The sequence below is a fragment of the Arvicola amphibius genome, chromosome X, assembly GCF_903992535.2.
Source record: "Arvicola amphibius chromosome X, mArvAmp1.2, whole genome shotgun sequence".
Taxonomy (NCBI): Eukaryota; Metazoa; Chordata; class Mammalia; order Rodentia; family Cricetidae; genus Arvicola; species Arvicola amphibius.
The window spans coordinates 63,885,558-63,901,408 of record NC_052065.1 but is presented as its reverse complement, the minus strand read 5'-3'; the positions used below and the strand labels follow the sequence as shown (position 1 = coordinate 63,901,408).

At 40.5% G+C, this 15,851-nt stretch overlaps 1 protein-coding gene across 1 annotated transcript in view; it reads left to right on the top strand.

The window, feature by feature from the left end:
• Positions 1 to 7,230: 7,230 nt before the first annotated feature.
• The window catches only part of Zdhhc15 (zinc finger DHHC-type palmitoyltransferase 15), a 103,291-nt gene continuing 94,670 nt past the window's right edge, over positions 7,231 to 15,851 (top strand). The window contains 1 exon segment of the mRNA XM_038316268.1: positions 7,231 to 7,396. Within this exon segment, the coding sequence (XP_038172196.1) occupies positions 7,261 to 7,396 (136 nt within the window). The 5' untranslated portion in view covers positions 7,231 to 7,260.

Sequence of the window (15,851 nt, the reverse complement as noted above, 5' to 3'; positions counted from 1 at the left end):
ATAAATTAATGAATAAAGAAAATATGGTATATATACACAAATGTGTTGCAAGGGAGGAGGTCCTTCTGTTTATGAATTGCTTTCATTGGTTAATGAGTAAAGAAACTGCCTTGGCCTTTTGATAGGGCAGAACTTAGGTAGGTGGGGAAAACAGAACTAAATGCTGGGAGGAAGAAAGGCAGAGAGAGAGAGAAGCCATGGATCCTCTGCCTGAAATGGACACCACCAGTTAGAATCTTTCCTGGTAAGCCACTGCCACATGGTGATATATAGATTAATAGAAATGGGTTAAATCAAGATGTAAAAGTTAGCCAATAAGAAACTAGAGATAATGGGACAACCAGTGTTTTAATGAATACAGTTTCTGTGTGGTTATTTTGGGTGTAAGCTAGCCGAGTGGACAGGATTAACAAGCAGCCTCTCCCTTGCAACATAAATGGAGTTTTATTCAGTAATGAAGAATGAAATAATTCCATTTGCTAAAATAATCAAAACTGGAGATAATCATATTAAGAGAAACCAAATCACATGCATAAAGATAATACCACATGTTTTTCCTCATTAGTAAATCCTAGAATTCTTTGTAGGTATATAAATTAAAGTGAGGAAATCAAGGGAAATTAATATGATCAAAGTACATTATTACTTGGAAGAAATTGTATCTGTGAAATATAACAGCATGTCCAATTAGTATATCTCAATAAATAGGGTAGGAACTAGGAGATGGCTCAGCAGGTAAAAGCATACAGCCAAGCCTGACAACCTGAGTTTGATTTCCAGGACCTATATGATGACCTGATGGAAAAAAGAAATGACTTGTATATTGTTCTCTGACCTCCACACACACACTGTGTGGCATGTACACACACATGTACACACATGTACATGCATACAGACATACTAATTAAATATAACTTAAAAAATTGTGCAGCACGAATAATAAAAACCCAGATGGTGTGGCAAGTCCTTCTATATATGTGTTGCTTTTATTGTTTAATGAATAAAGAAGCTGATTTTGGCCAATGGCTTAACAGAATATAGCCAGGCTGATATATACACACACACACACACACACACACACACACACACACACACACACACACACACACACACACACATATATATATATATATATGGAGAGAGAGAGAGAGAGAGAGAGAGAGAGAGAGAGAGAGAGAGAGAGTAGGCAGAGTCAGTAAGACACCATGGAGCCACCAGAGGAAAACGATGTGAGCTGCAAGCTGGAACCTTGCTGGTAGGCCATGAGCCTTGTGGTGAAATATAAAATAATGGAAATGGGTTAATTCTAGATGTACAAGCTAGCTTGCAACACGCTTAAGTGATTGGCCAAGCAGTAATTTAAATAATATAGCTTCTGTGTGTTTATTATGGGATCAGGTAGGACAGAAACCTTTACCAACACCTAGAGACAGACATTGGGGTTTAACCTAAAGATCAGAAAAGCAAAGCAGCCAAGCCACTAGAGAGCTCTTACCTCTATGAAATCTTTAGACTGAAATAAAGTGAGTTCCTGTCTCATCCCACCTTACATTCCTCTCTAGTGCTGGGATTAAAGGTGTGCACCACCACCACCCAGTCTTTATGGCTAACTAGTATGGCTACTGCGATTAAAGGTGTGTGCCACCACTGCCTGGCCTGTATGGCTGACTAGTATAGCTGCTTTGCCTTCTAACCTTCAGGCAAGCTTTATTTATTAAAATACAAATGAAATATCACTACATTTCCCCCTTTTCATCTAGAATAAAAAAGGCTATAACCAATATAAGAAAAACTATATACAATAAGTACAATAAGTATATATAACATATACAGGCAATAAATACATCAACAATGTCTAGTCCAATTGCATTTTACAAATTCAGAGAAAATATTCCATATCTATCCTATCTTGGTGAGTTTAATGTCTTGTACATAATTTATTTTCTATAATAACTTCTGAGTCTGGTAAATAAGGAAAACTATAACTATCTAGTCTTCAACTTCCGCAAAGACCCAAGAAGGAAATAATATTAACTGAGTAAACAAGAAGTGCAAACAAGCGACTTCCAAAAAATGTGAGAAATGACAGAAACGGCTGTCTGCCTGAACAGTCACCCAAAGTTCCTCTGCAGCACTGGGGCATCCATATTTGGCCTACATGCCTAGTATATCTTACAGGCTTTTCTATGAAGCAGGAAATTCTGAAGGACTGTCCCTACTTGTCTTGAAAATATTTGGCAGTCACTTTCTTTTGTGTCCTGCTTGTCCAGTTTGGACAGCATACTGTCATCAGTCAAGGCAAGGGCATTTTCTTGTCCATTGGCTTACTTTTGCCATAAAGAATGTAAACTCCATGTGGAGTTTCGTGGATGCCCATTATCTTCTCTGAAGTAGTTTGGGTCTGCAAGTGCAAACATGTCTCATTGTTATAAAAAAGGAGCCTATGTTGTTAAACATCTTAAATGGCATATTCTGTAAATCAATAAGTGTTTGAAGATGACCTGTCTATCTAAAATATATCTTTGTTTGACATTGAAAACATATCTAATGTGACTACAAGTTTGATTATAATAGGTGATTAATTACTAACCCACATTTCCTTATTATTCCAAACAGTTGGTGATAATAGTTTTTAAGGACTAGAAATTTGCATTACATTGTTAAATGAGTTGTATGGATATAATAGCTTGAACAAAAGTAGAAATGTATGTACAGTATGTTCTAACAAAATTAACCTCAAATCTGTAATAATATACAAAATTTGTTTATAATATCCAAAAGTCTAATCCACTGAAAAAGACTTAAAACTAGTAGTTGCTTTTTAAAAGTAGATTTAATAACCTACCTTTTTATCTTTTATCTATATCCTCCCTTTTTCTTTTCAGAGTAAATTCAATAATCTACCCTTTAATCCCATCACATTTATATCCCTTTTTTTCGTTTCAAAACAAGAATCTTGAATCTAATTTCCTTTGTTCAACTTTCCTCCTGGCCATAACCAATAACAACTTGTATCCAACCCCCTCAAAACAATGACAAATATCCATAATCCATTGAAGGACCAATAACCACCCACCCTACTTCTTGGGAATGTGGACATCGTATTCTTAAATTTACTTCCTGCTGTCTGTGGGTGATGGCATCTTTTGGGGATCCTGAGAAGAAAAATTGGGGTTAATTGTCAAGTCCTGAGAGAGGTAGCTGTATCATTTGTTGTCCAGTCTCTGCCTAATGGGAAAGTGCAGGAGTTGTCTCAAGTCCTGGCTAGAGTAGTCTGTGAGGCTGAATCCTCTCAGTTAGCCACCTTGAAATGGTCCTGAGTAGTTTGGAGTCCAAAGCTGATCTTTAGGTGGTATTTTTCAGCTTAGTGATATTATCACAGTCCTGGAAAATTGTTGTTGTGGGGCCTCATCCTCCTTACTTCAAAAGTCACTGTTTTGGTTTATTTCTCTCTCTCTCTCTCTCTCTCTCTCTCTCTCTCTCTCTCTCTCTCTCGCTCTCATCTCTCTCTCTCTCTCCCACTCCAGTTCTCCCTGTCCATGCTGTCCATGAGGAAGGGAGACCTTATTTATTTATTTATTTATTTATTTATTTATTTATTGGATTTTGAGACAGGGTTTCTGTGTGTAACAGCCCTGGCTGTCTTGGAACTCACTCTGTAGACCAGGCTGGCCTCGAACTCACTGAGGACCCACCTGCCTTTGCCTACCAAGTGCTGGGATTAAAGGCATGTGCCACCACTACCTGGCCTGTATGACTGACTAGTGTGGCTGCTTAGCATTCTGATTCTTCAGGCAAGCCTTATTAAAATACAGTTAAAATATCACTACAGTTTTGATGAAGGATCTCAAGTAACCCAGCCTGAAGCTGAGCTAGATCAGGAACACAGCTGAGAATGATTTTCCCCCAAGCCTCCTGCCTTTACCTGCTAATGTTAGTATTGCACTCATGTAACACTATGCTCATCAATAAACTAAGAATAAAACAGAGGAGGAAAGCACTGGAAAATGATTATGTCCTTGTGAATGAGATTAGTGTTAAAGTAAGAGACACTTCCACCTCCAAGAACTTCCCAAATACTTCCTGCGAAGACAGTGAAAAGAGTTCTCTATGAATTGGAAGTGAGTCTTCATGAGAAACTGAACTGGCTGGCACCTTGATCTCTAGGACTTTTCAGCCACCACTAGGCTTCAATGCTCAGTCTAAAATGGCGGGAAAACAAACCAAAACAAGGCAGTAGTCCATATGTTGTCCATGAACATACTTTGCTAAATCTTGCGATATATTCTTGAGCTTGGTTCTTAGCCATCCATTTTAATCTGCACGTGAACTCTCACTATAAATAGGTCCTCACCGCAAGCTATTTGATTAGAGCCCAATCTACACTAGAAAAGGAAAATTTGGCAAAGCTCACCATTACCAAAAATTTCACTCCCCAACCTCCTCCTTTCACAGTGGCCTCTGTGGTGGTTGCCAGGCAACATTGTTGTAGCTGCTGAAGGAAGAAATCTAGTAGTTAGCTTGACTTACTTCACCCCTCACTTGTTACAAGTGATTAATGTTGAGAGCAGAGAGACCCCAGATCCTGAATTTCTTGTAAGCCCCTGATCCGAGTGCCTACAGCTGCTCTGAGCACGAGACCTTCAGGAATACCCGATGGCAGAGTGGATTCTGGTGGGTTTGGCTGGGGCGTGGCTATCTCTATATAATCTGCCCCTGAACACAATAAAGGGGGCATTCTTGGGGAATTCAAGGATGACCCGTGTCGCTGTTTTTTAACCTCCAGCCCCTTGCCCAAAGCTCGGTAACTGGGTAATAGCGTACAGAGCGCAGACACGGGGGCGCAGTGCGCGGCAGATTAACAAATTCTATTGCTTATTTCCCCAAACAGTTCCATGTGCCTCTTCTTCCCCTGCTTTGGACCCAAAGTCTTTATTGTTGTTGTTGTTATTGTTGTTGTTCGAGATAGGGTTTCTCTGTAGCTTTGAAGCCTGTCCTGGAACTTGCTCTGTAGATCAGGCTGGCTTTGAACTCACAAAGATCCTCCTGTCTCTGCTTCCCAAGTGTTGGAATGAAAGGCATGCACCACCACCATCTGGCCCACAGTCTTTTTAAATTTTAAATTGTGTGTGTGTGTGTGTGTGTAAGGTATGCAGGTGCTCACAGAGATCAGAAGGGAGCCCCAGAACTCCAGGAGATACAGTTACAGGCAGGTAGAAGGGACCTGATGTGGGTGCCAGGAACCAAATTCTTGAAGCACAACAAGCTCTTGTAACCACTGAGCCAGCTCTCCAACTCTTAATGCCCAAACTCTTGCTGTCAAAATATTAATCAAGATGTTAGCCTACTGTGATACCTTCCAACGAGACAGTCTTAAAGTCTTTTCAAATATGCCATAAAGGTTTATACATCTTCACCATTATATAGTTTCCTTTACCTGGAATTCCTTTCCCCCAAATTCCCTCTTTAAGCCCGTCACCTTAATAGTATGCTAGTCAGTACTCAGCCTAGCTCAGAATTTCTTCTACATTTAATAATTTCCTCCACAAATATACTTGAATTAAACAAAGTAGATGCGATGATCTCAAAATATAAGTTCTAAGATCCTCAAATCCATGATTAATGGAAATCTGAAGTATTTGTGTCAGAACTTCAGAGCTAAAGAACTTATTGGGCTATTAAATATTGTAACTAAAATATACACTGCATTTCATTACATTATTACTTTGGTAACATCAATCTTTATCTTCATCTGAAAAGCAACAATAAAGCTTTAGGAACATTATTGCATGTATAACCACACATTTCAAACACAAAACAACCTCTTAAAACCTCTTGCTCCCACACATCAATTACACAGAATGTAAGTCAAAACTGGGTCTCAGCGAAATTATAATCTCTTCATGTACTAGACCTTTGGAAATCATTTAAACAATGTGTGTGAATTACATAGATGCCCACCTACCACACTTCTATTATTGTACTTGTGTCAAAAACAACAACCTGTTGCCACCATGAGGACATGAGCTTCTGGGTGGCAGGCAGTCCCCGCTTTGTCATTTTTTATTTATATTAAAGTTGACCTAACAGAAAGCAACTACTCCAAAATTAGTTATTGAATGAAATCGCCTGCAGGTTGGTCTCCCTGCCTTAGGCTATCTGCCTTTCAGAAATTCTGCCTATTGTTTTACAAAAATACCACTGCGACACCTCTCCAGCGCCCCTCCACCTCTGCAGACATTCAGGCTCTGCTTTTCAGGACAGTGTTTCCAGTTTCTGACAGGGCACAGAAGAGCCTTCATACCCTGGCGTCACTGTATTTTCCGTCTCTTCCCCACTCTCTCCTTTTCCTATAAACTCTCTTCAAGGTACACCAGCTGTTCTTGGAACACTTTGGAATTCTCATTATGCCATGTTTTTTCAAACATGTTTCTGGTTTGAAAGGTCATCCATTCTCTTCTGCCTGAAAAAAATGCCTTTATTAATAAAGCTTAGATGAAACAGCACTCACTACCTTTAGAGCTTTCACTGAGCACAGAATCATTGTGGCCCTCGCTTGACTTCTGCACCATTGTGTTTATTCTGAAACTATACTAAGCTCATTCTGCAGGGAGGACAGAAAGGGAGGAAGGAGTGTCCTGTCAAGGGATTCACCCCAGCAGAGACTGCGGCACTACGTGTTAAGCATACTGTTCAAGCAGCAGTGGAGGATGGGGATGGATGACCTTTAATTTATGAGATGCTACTGTGTGGTGTGCATCTTTCACACAGTTCTGTGTACTTGTGTGTCTGGGGATTGGGACAGCAGAGAAAAGGGGAGATGGGAAGGAAAAGAGGGAAAAGCGGAATTGAAGAGAAGGTGGACGCAGTGCAGTAAGGGCAGACGGGCGGACCCACAATTCTTAGGCTTTACAGTTTTGCAGAGGTCCAGCCCTGCAAGCTGAGCCGAGCAAGGGGTTGGGGGTGGGGGGAAAGGTGGAAAGGGGAGGGACTTCAATCCCTCTGAGCCCACCGGCCTGGACTGCCTGGCGACCCCCTTCTGTCCCATCACGGCCGGAACCTCCGGCCTTGACTCACACCTACAGTGCAAGGCGGGGCGCGCTGGGCAGCACAGCCCCACAGGTGGCTACGGTTTGGGGACGGTTCCCGCCAGGCTAGGCAGTGGAGCGCCGCACAGCGCGCCTTCCCGCCTCCCAGCCGCCGCCCAAGCAGTTCCCGGCCGGCGCCAGCAGGCCTGCTCGGTCGATCTTCGAGCCGAAGATGCGGCGGGGCTGGAAGATGGCTCTGTCTTGGGGGCTGTGGTGCTGCCGCCGGGTACTGTCCTGGGTGCCAGTGCTCGTTATAGTCCTCGTCGTTCTCTGGTCCTACTATGCCTACGTCTTTGAACTCTGTCTCGGTAAGTGGGGCTGGGCACAAAAAGTGGGGAAATTATGCTCTAGCATAATCGTTTGCCCTATCCTTCCCACTGATGTCCCCAGTGCGCTCAGCCCTCACTCTGCGGTTTTCCTTTCGTTCCCGGAAAAACTAGTCTACAACCTTGGGCTTATCACAATATCTCCCACGTGCCCTCCCACGAGGGTCCCACCACGTCGCCCTCACTGCTCCTCTGGGTTTTCTTATTTCTTTGCCCTCCCCACGATAATCTCCTGGCTCTTCCCACTAGAACCCCCTTTCCTGTACAGGGTAACCACTTAGGCTGTATCTTCTCCTTCTGAGCCCACCCAATCAATTGAGGAAGCACCATATCCTGTGTCCTTAAAGTGCCCGCTCCACCAATGCATCCAACTAAGAGTCCCACCATTTTCCCCTCCTACTAGGATTCCTTCCATACTAGGGATTCCCTACTAGGAATCCAAAACTATTTCCTTTACTCTAACATTAGCTCACCTTTTTCCCACATTGGGACCCATACTTTCTCTCTGCACACACAGGCTGACATGTTTCCCATCTCCACCCACTTAAGATCCCTCTCCCATCAGAGCATTCTGTTCAGTCTCAGTTTTCCTACAGTGATATCCATCCTTTCCCTAAGATCCCGGAGTGCGCGCACACACACACACACAGAGAGAGAGAGAGGAGAGAGAGAGAGGAGTGGATGAGAGAGAAGGCGAGATTGCTGACGGAGAGATAGGACGATCGTAGGTACCATTGAGAGAGGCATGAGAAGAGAAGGAGTGAGACAGAGGTGAGAGAGAGAGACGGAGAGGAGAGAGAGAGAGAGAGGAGAGAGAGAGAGAGAAGAGAGAGAGAGAGAGAGAGGCAGCCTTCATATGTTACCTCTTATGGACTTCTCAGTATGCTTGTTCTACTCACGGTTTAACACAGTGGTATAAGCCTTCCTCTTTCCTTCCCCGGGGAATTTCCTCATTTCAGAGGTCTTACAGTGGTGTGGGGTTCTACACAACCTTATTATCTCATTTCTTAGGGCTCTTCATGTACCACTTAGGGTGCCCTTCCATCTTTCCCTTTCCACCTTTGTGAAGCGTTCAACTCCTTCCTCAAGAGGTCCCACATTTTTCTGACACACCACATGTAGAACAGAGCATACTGAGAAGTCATAAGAGTGGTGATTTTTCCTTGTTATCTTTTCTGAGAGACATTCTCCACCCCTCCAGTGTGTTCCCATTGCCCCCACCACATTCTGTCACTAACTGTCTCTGGTGTTTGTCCTTGTTTTCTAGGAGTGCACTTGCCCCCTTGCCTTCCCAAGCCTGGGAAATTCAGTTCCTTCTTGCCGAAGTCTGTAACACTTTCTGCCCCTTTCCAATGGGAATATCATTTCTCATGTCCTCTTATTAGACCACCCCCTTTAATGATGCTGGGCCTTTCTTATGGTGTGGCCGGCCACCCCAAGAACTCTAGTCCCTCCTTATTTATAATATGTTTCCCACCATATCTTTCGTTCTTTCAAACTCAGAATTCTACAGTATTTCTCAACACAAAATCCAAGACCCTTTCTTGTATTTACCCACCCCCTGCACTTAGATTCCTATGCCCCAAGTCCTTTGTCTATTGCACATGGCCTTCTAACATAGTCATAAAGTCAAATTAATTTTCATAATATGTCCTTTCTCCTCTCAAGAGAAATTTCTCACAAATCATTGACGAGTCCCCATATCTTTTCAAATGAGAACTCATTAATACCTATTATCACGTCAGCACAAGAATTCCATTGCCAGCAGCATCCATACACTTGTGGCCAACAATCTCTCCTCTTTATTCAGTGTGGGCTTCTTATTGCCACCCCACTTGCTCCATCAGACATCTCAAATTTGCTTTCCCAAGACTCATTTATTTCCTCATATCTTAACTTCACACCTAACACACTACAGTTATTGCGCTACTTTTCAGTCCCAGGACCCAACTACACTTATAAACCTCCTTCTATTACATATTTGGTAAACTCCACCCTGACACAGATTTAGGTAAAGTAGGAAGGCAAGAAGTTACCATGTTTTTCTGATATAATACTTCTAGTCAACTCTATACATTAAGATTTGACTTTTATCTGGCCTTCTTAACAATGTTATGGAAATACAGAAAAGACTTTTAAAAATAAATTTTGTTTGTTGCTTTCATGGATAAATATTTAGGCTGTTTCCCCTTTCTTCCTCTCAATATTAAGGTACATGAAGTAGACTGGGAGGTTGTCCTGTTCTCTGACCTTGAGCTTTTTTGAATGATTAACTAAGAGATCAAAAGTTCAGCCCCATTGTTATTGTATGTACACTGCTCCTAGGAACAATGCCACATTGTAAACACTATTAAACCTACTTTAAAGTCCTTTAGTACTGACTTATATGAGTTCCCCAAGAAATCATGTTAAAATCAGTAATGGTGAGAGTTAGCTCTTACATAGTACTTACTTTGTGCCAGGAAAAAAAATGTCCTCATTACTGTAGCTATATTACCAGTCTATATATCACCTCATTCAATCCTCACAGATATATAGGGTAGGTGCCATTAGTATCCCCACTGGGCAGATATGTAAACTGCGTCAGCAAGCTGAGGTAAAACCAAGAGTGGGAGCAAATCAGTATGACAGCACATACTTGTAGTCCCAGTATTTGTGAAGTAGAGGCAGGAGGAGCAGGAGGCCAGGGACATCCTCAGCTACCAGGAGAGTCTGAAGTCAGACATTTGTTTGTTTAACGTTTTAGTATCAGTTAGCATTCTTTAAACTAGGCTAAGCCCAGCAAAGATTCTCAATCTGAGATGGGGGATCACTTGAGTCTAGGAGTTCAAAACAAGCCTCTAGAATATAGGTAGAACCCATGTCAAAAAATAAAAATCAGTAATATAAGTGGCCTGGCCTTGACTTCTGTTTCTGGCTCCACCATTCTTTGATGCCATGTTCACTTTATAATGTTAAATGTTTTCTAAAGTTTTAAATGGAGTGTGTGTTTGTGTGTGTGTGTGCGGGGGAGGGGGGTTTGGAGTGATATGCCACAGTATGCTGTGGAAGTCAGAGGAGGTGTAGGACTTGGTTATGTCCTTCCAGCATATGAGTTCTGGGGATTGAACTCAGGCCCTCAGACTTGGTGGCAAATACCCTCTTTGAGCCCTCTTGCTGGTCATTTTACAATCTTTGAACAAATGTATGACCTGGATTTCAGAAATGGTGAATCAAAACTTCCTAAAGTTACCCTTAGTATACAGTTGAGAACTGTAAGCCAAGTCTACCTGATAAAAAAGCCATTCTTTTATCAGCGCAACAAAAACAGTAAATTGGGGTTTTGAGATGACTGAAAAAGTAATATGAAAGAGTTAACTTTTTCTAAAGAGAACCTCATCTCTCCTAAATATCAGGCTATAACTGAAACTAAAGGTGATAATTTTGTACTTCTATTTTTTATTTTATAATATTTTTAATTATAAAATTATTACATAATTACCCCCTTCCTTTTCCTCCCTCCCTCCAACCCCTCCCACACACTCCCTTGTACTGTCTCAAATTCATGGCTTTTTCCTTAATTGTAATACACACACACACACACACATGCATACATACATACATATACACACATGCATACACACTTGTAAATACATAGGTACAACCTGATCCGTCTGTATCATGTAGTTGTATGTATATGTTTTCAGACCTGACCATTGTGTATTGCATAAACAATTTATGTGCTCTTCCCTGGGAAGACCATATCTCCTGCTCTCCTTAGTTGCCTGGAGCTCTTTGTTGAGGCATCCTGAGGTTTCCCCTTCCATATTAGCATGTCTACTGTTGTCATCCTCATTCGGATCTTGTTTAGGCAGATTTGTTGATAAGAATGCATGGATGTGCCGGGCGGTGGTGGCACACATACCTTTAATCCCAGCACTCGGGAGGCAGAGGCAGGCGGATCTCTGTGAGTTTGAGGCCAGCCTGGTCTACGAGAGCTAGGTCCAGGACAGCAGGACAGGCTCTAAAAAAAAAAAAAAAAAAAGCTGCAGAGAAACCCTGTCTCGAAAAACCAAAAAAAAAAAAAAAAAAAAAAAAAATGCACGGATGTAACCTCTCTGACGTTTCTAGGACACATAATCTCACATCAAACTTCCTGTTCTCTGGTGCTTCCCGTCTTTCCACTCCCTCTTTTAGAATGATTTCTGAGCCTTAGGTGCAGGAATTGTGTTGTAGATATATCAGTTGAGCTATAATTTTTTGATTCCTTCTACTTTTAATTCTGCTTTCACAAGCCAGAAGACCTAGGACATGTCACCTAATCTCTTTCAACCTCAACTGTTTTCGTATGCATCTCACTAGTATGGTTGTTAATTCATATCATAAATACTTGCTCTGTTTTAATATATACCAAGCATTGCTATTGCAAAGTTTAAATAATGTGGTGCCTGAAAACTACGAACTGTAGTCACAACACATTATTAGAGTGTATTAGATGCCAACTAGTACATTAATAAGAATATAAAGTATTCTACCTCCTTCAAGAAAAAAAGCTTACTTTTTTGTATTGACTAGTAATGTGTTCATTTGATTTTTGTATCAAACATTTTAAAAGCCTTGAAAGTTTCAAGCTTGAAAATAAGACTTGACCTTAAAACCATCACTTTTCCCCTTTGAATTTCAAATAAATAATCATGAAGTATTTACAGCCAGTTCCCCCTAGAAACTTACATATTTAATAAGAAAGAAAATAATAATATCCATTTCATTAGGCAAATGTTATGTGACAAAAGCAATCATTTTAAAGTATTCAGTAATTTACTTCATTTATAATGTTGTAAAGCCATTACTTCAATGTAATTCCCAAATTATTATTGTTATATCCCCCCAAAACCACATAGACATTAACAAATAACTCCCTTTCTAGGGGAGAGAAAGTCAGTTTTCTCTAAGGGTGTGGTACATGGTAGTTCACCAACACAGTGGGTGACCTCACCACATCCATGAGTGTATGGGTAACACAAATTAGAGTCAGTGGGTTATTTAATAAAAGGATATTAAACTAGGAACAATGGGGATGTATTTGGAAGAAGTTAAAGAGAAGTAACTCCCTGTTCCCTTCACCTCCAGTCTCTGTCACAACCACTCATCTATATTCGAGCTCTCTTTGCCTATCCTGTAATCTCTCCCCGCCCCCCGTGTGTGTGCATGTGTGAGTGCGTGCGTGCGTGCGTGTGTGTGTGTGTGTGTGTGTGTATCTGTGTCCAGTTGTATCTGGCTTTTTTTTCAATTAGCATTATGTTTTCAAAATCCACCTACATTGCAGCATCTGACAGTAAACCATTCCTTTAATAGATTAGTAATATTCTACTCTCTGTCTTTGCCTGAGTGTGTCTATACATCTGTTCAAAGACTTTTGGGATGTTTTCACCTTTTTTTCCTGTTCTGAACAAGGCTACTATGAACAGTTGTATGGAAATGATTTTATATACATATGTGTGTGTGCATTCCAGTTTTTAAAAATATATACCAGAGAGAAAGATGGGAATGATTGAACTGTATTGTAATTTTTGAGGAACCTCTAAGCTGTTTTTCAGTGTGATTAAACCATTTTACATTTCATCTAACAATGAAGAGAAAGTGTTTTAGTTTATTGGCATTATCACCAATATTTTTCCATTAAAAATGACTACCTTGGTATAAGGTAACACAGTATCTTTTGTGGTTTGATTTGCATTTCCTAAATAAGTAAATGTATTGAGAATATTTTAGTCACTTGACAATTTTTATATCTTGTAGTGAGGAGCAGACGGGCTGCGTTCCTGCTGCCCTGGCTCCTGCACGGCTACCTTTACACGCGAAATATCAACACACAAACTGTATTCTTTTAAACACTGCCTGGCCCATTATTTTCAGCCTCTTACTCACATCTTGATTAACCCATATCTAATAATCTATGTAGTAGCACGAAGTGGTGTCTTACCAGGAAGTTTCTAGCTTACGTCCATCTTGGGCTGGAGCTTCATAGTGTCTGTCTCCCTGAGGAGAGGCATGGTGGTCTGTCTAACTTAGGAGAGGCGTAGCATCTGACTGAGCCATCTACCTCACTTCCTTCTTCCTGTTCTGTCTACTCCGCCCACCTAAGGGCTGGCCAATCAAATGGGCCAGGCAGTTTCTTTATTAGCCAATGGGAGTCCTCCATCAATATCTTCTTTGAAAAATATCTATGAAGACTGAGCATGTTGTGTTTATGCATTTAGGAATATACATATACATATGCATGTAATTACAATTAATGAAAAAGGACACAATGGATGAGAACAAGGGATGGGGCATATTTGGAGGAAGGAAAGGGAAGAGGAAATGATATAATCTGAAAAAATAAAGGATATATTAAAAAGAAAAATAACTATTTATTTTTCCCATCTTTTAAAATGTCTTCATTTTTTTCATTTTCTTTTTTAAAATGTCTTAACATACAAAATGAGTTTCAATCTAAAATCTTCATATATGTATATAATTGAACTTTGTGCATAGTCACCTATGCTGCTTGTCCGTGTTGTTTGTCCCCTTCCTCTCCCTCCAATAGTCCCTCTTCTGCTTTTGTGTCGTGTGTGTGTGTGTGTGTGTGTGTGTGTGTGAAAGAGAGAGAGAGATTTACTTCCCCTCCTATCACTCCCTTTTCCTTGCTTTCTGATCCCTTCTTTTCTCCTCATGTGCTTCCCTTCTGCTTAAATGTAGATTTCTACTCTTATGTATATGTGTGTGTGTGTGTGTGTGTATGTGTGTGTGTGTATTTAAATGCTAGAGTTGTCAAAGAAGGGAAAGCGTGCTAATTTTCTTTCTGAGTCTGGCTTATTTTGCCTGACATGACGATGATCTCCAATTCCGATGATTTCTTACAAATTATACAAATTATTAATTTTTATGGCTGGACAAATATCCATTTTGTGTATGTATGTATGTATGTGTATTTATCACATTTATCTTCTCATCTGTTCGTAAGCATGTAGGCTAATTCCATATTTGGGCTATTATGAAAACTGCTGCAGTAAGCATGAATGCACAAATATCTGCATGCTATGCCAACACAGATTCTTTTACCTATATGCCCAAGAGTGGTAATGCTGAGTCATATGTTAGTTCTGTTTTCGAGGCTTTTTATCATTGGTTTTTAGTTCCTATACAAAGTAATTCAAAGACACACACATCTTTATAGTTTGTTCATATTCGGTTTCCCATTACTTTTCCTTATTCCCCCTTCTCCTCCTCCCTCTCCTGTTGATCCCTTTCATCTCCAAGTAGTCTGTTTTCATGCGTTGTGCATGCAAATATACATATATAATCTATATGCATATCTAACAAATTCTATATATGAGAGAAAACTTTGGGTATCTTTTTTCTCCCACTACCACCTTTGTTTCCATTGGCCCCTTTCCATAATACTCCCTTTGATTTCCTTATCATATATAAGCATAAATTGATAGACATACTGTTAAATGTAGATACTACATATGAGAGAAATGTGCTTCTTTCTGATCTGACTTAATTCACTTAATATGGTGATTTCAAGTTCCATCAGTTTCTCTGAAAGCAACATCCTTTCATTGTTAGTGAGATGTGCTATGAATAGCAATTTTAGTGTGCAGTAAGATAGTTTCAAAAGCACAGACTGAAAAACTAATGTCTGAAATGACACACAAGAATGGATAGATTAATTCAGATTTTACTTTGGTTCATAAAAGAACTAGACAGCTAGACTTAGTATTTCCCATGCTTACACAAATTATTATAGAACACTCTTAAACATTGACTCAAATGGAAATGGAAACACAGTTTCCTGGGGATTTGGGCCCTCTGAATCTTTACCCCATGACAGTAATAACCCCAAACCTAAGAGAATGGCTGTTCATGTCTTAGATAGCAGAGGTGGTTTATGCACACCAACTGGCGCTTAGTGACCCAGGAGAGATCAAATGGTAGTACTGTCTCAAAAGTAGAGAAAACTGATTAAACTCAAATCTAAAGAGACAGATGTCCAAAATGTCAAACCTTGGTATACTTGGCAAAATAATCACTCTTCCGGAGGCACAAACAGAGAGACAGACAAACGAGCAAAACCACTCCTGAGATGTAGTACAGGAAGCTAGTGTGGTCATGACAGGTGGCAGGATTTCCTCAGGATCTTATCCATGGTGTTGACTCGGCATGATAGCTTCTTCAGTCCCTTTCTCTAAAGTGGTCTTTCCTGGATACCAACAAAGCCTGTGTCACCTGAACTTCTGAGGCTCTTGTCCTGACTGAAGCTTACAAAACTGTTGCCAAAACCCATAGGCTCCACTTCCTTTTGCTTTCCTGAAAACCACAAAAAAGAGATTAACAGAGAACACAAATTTTATTCATGTCTGGACCTGAGGAATCTAGGATAGACATTCCATCGTAGTGATAGCCTCCTTTC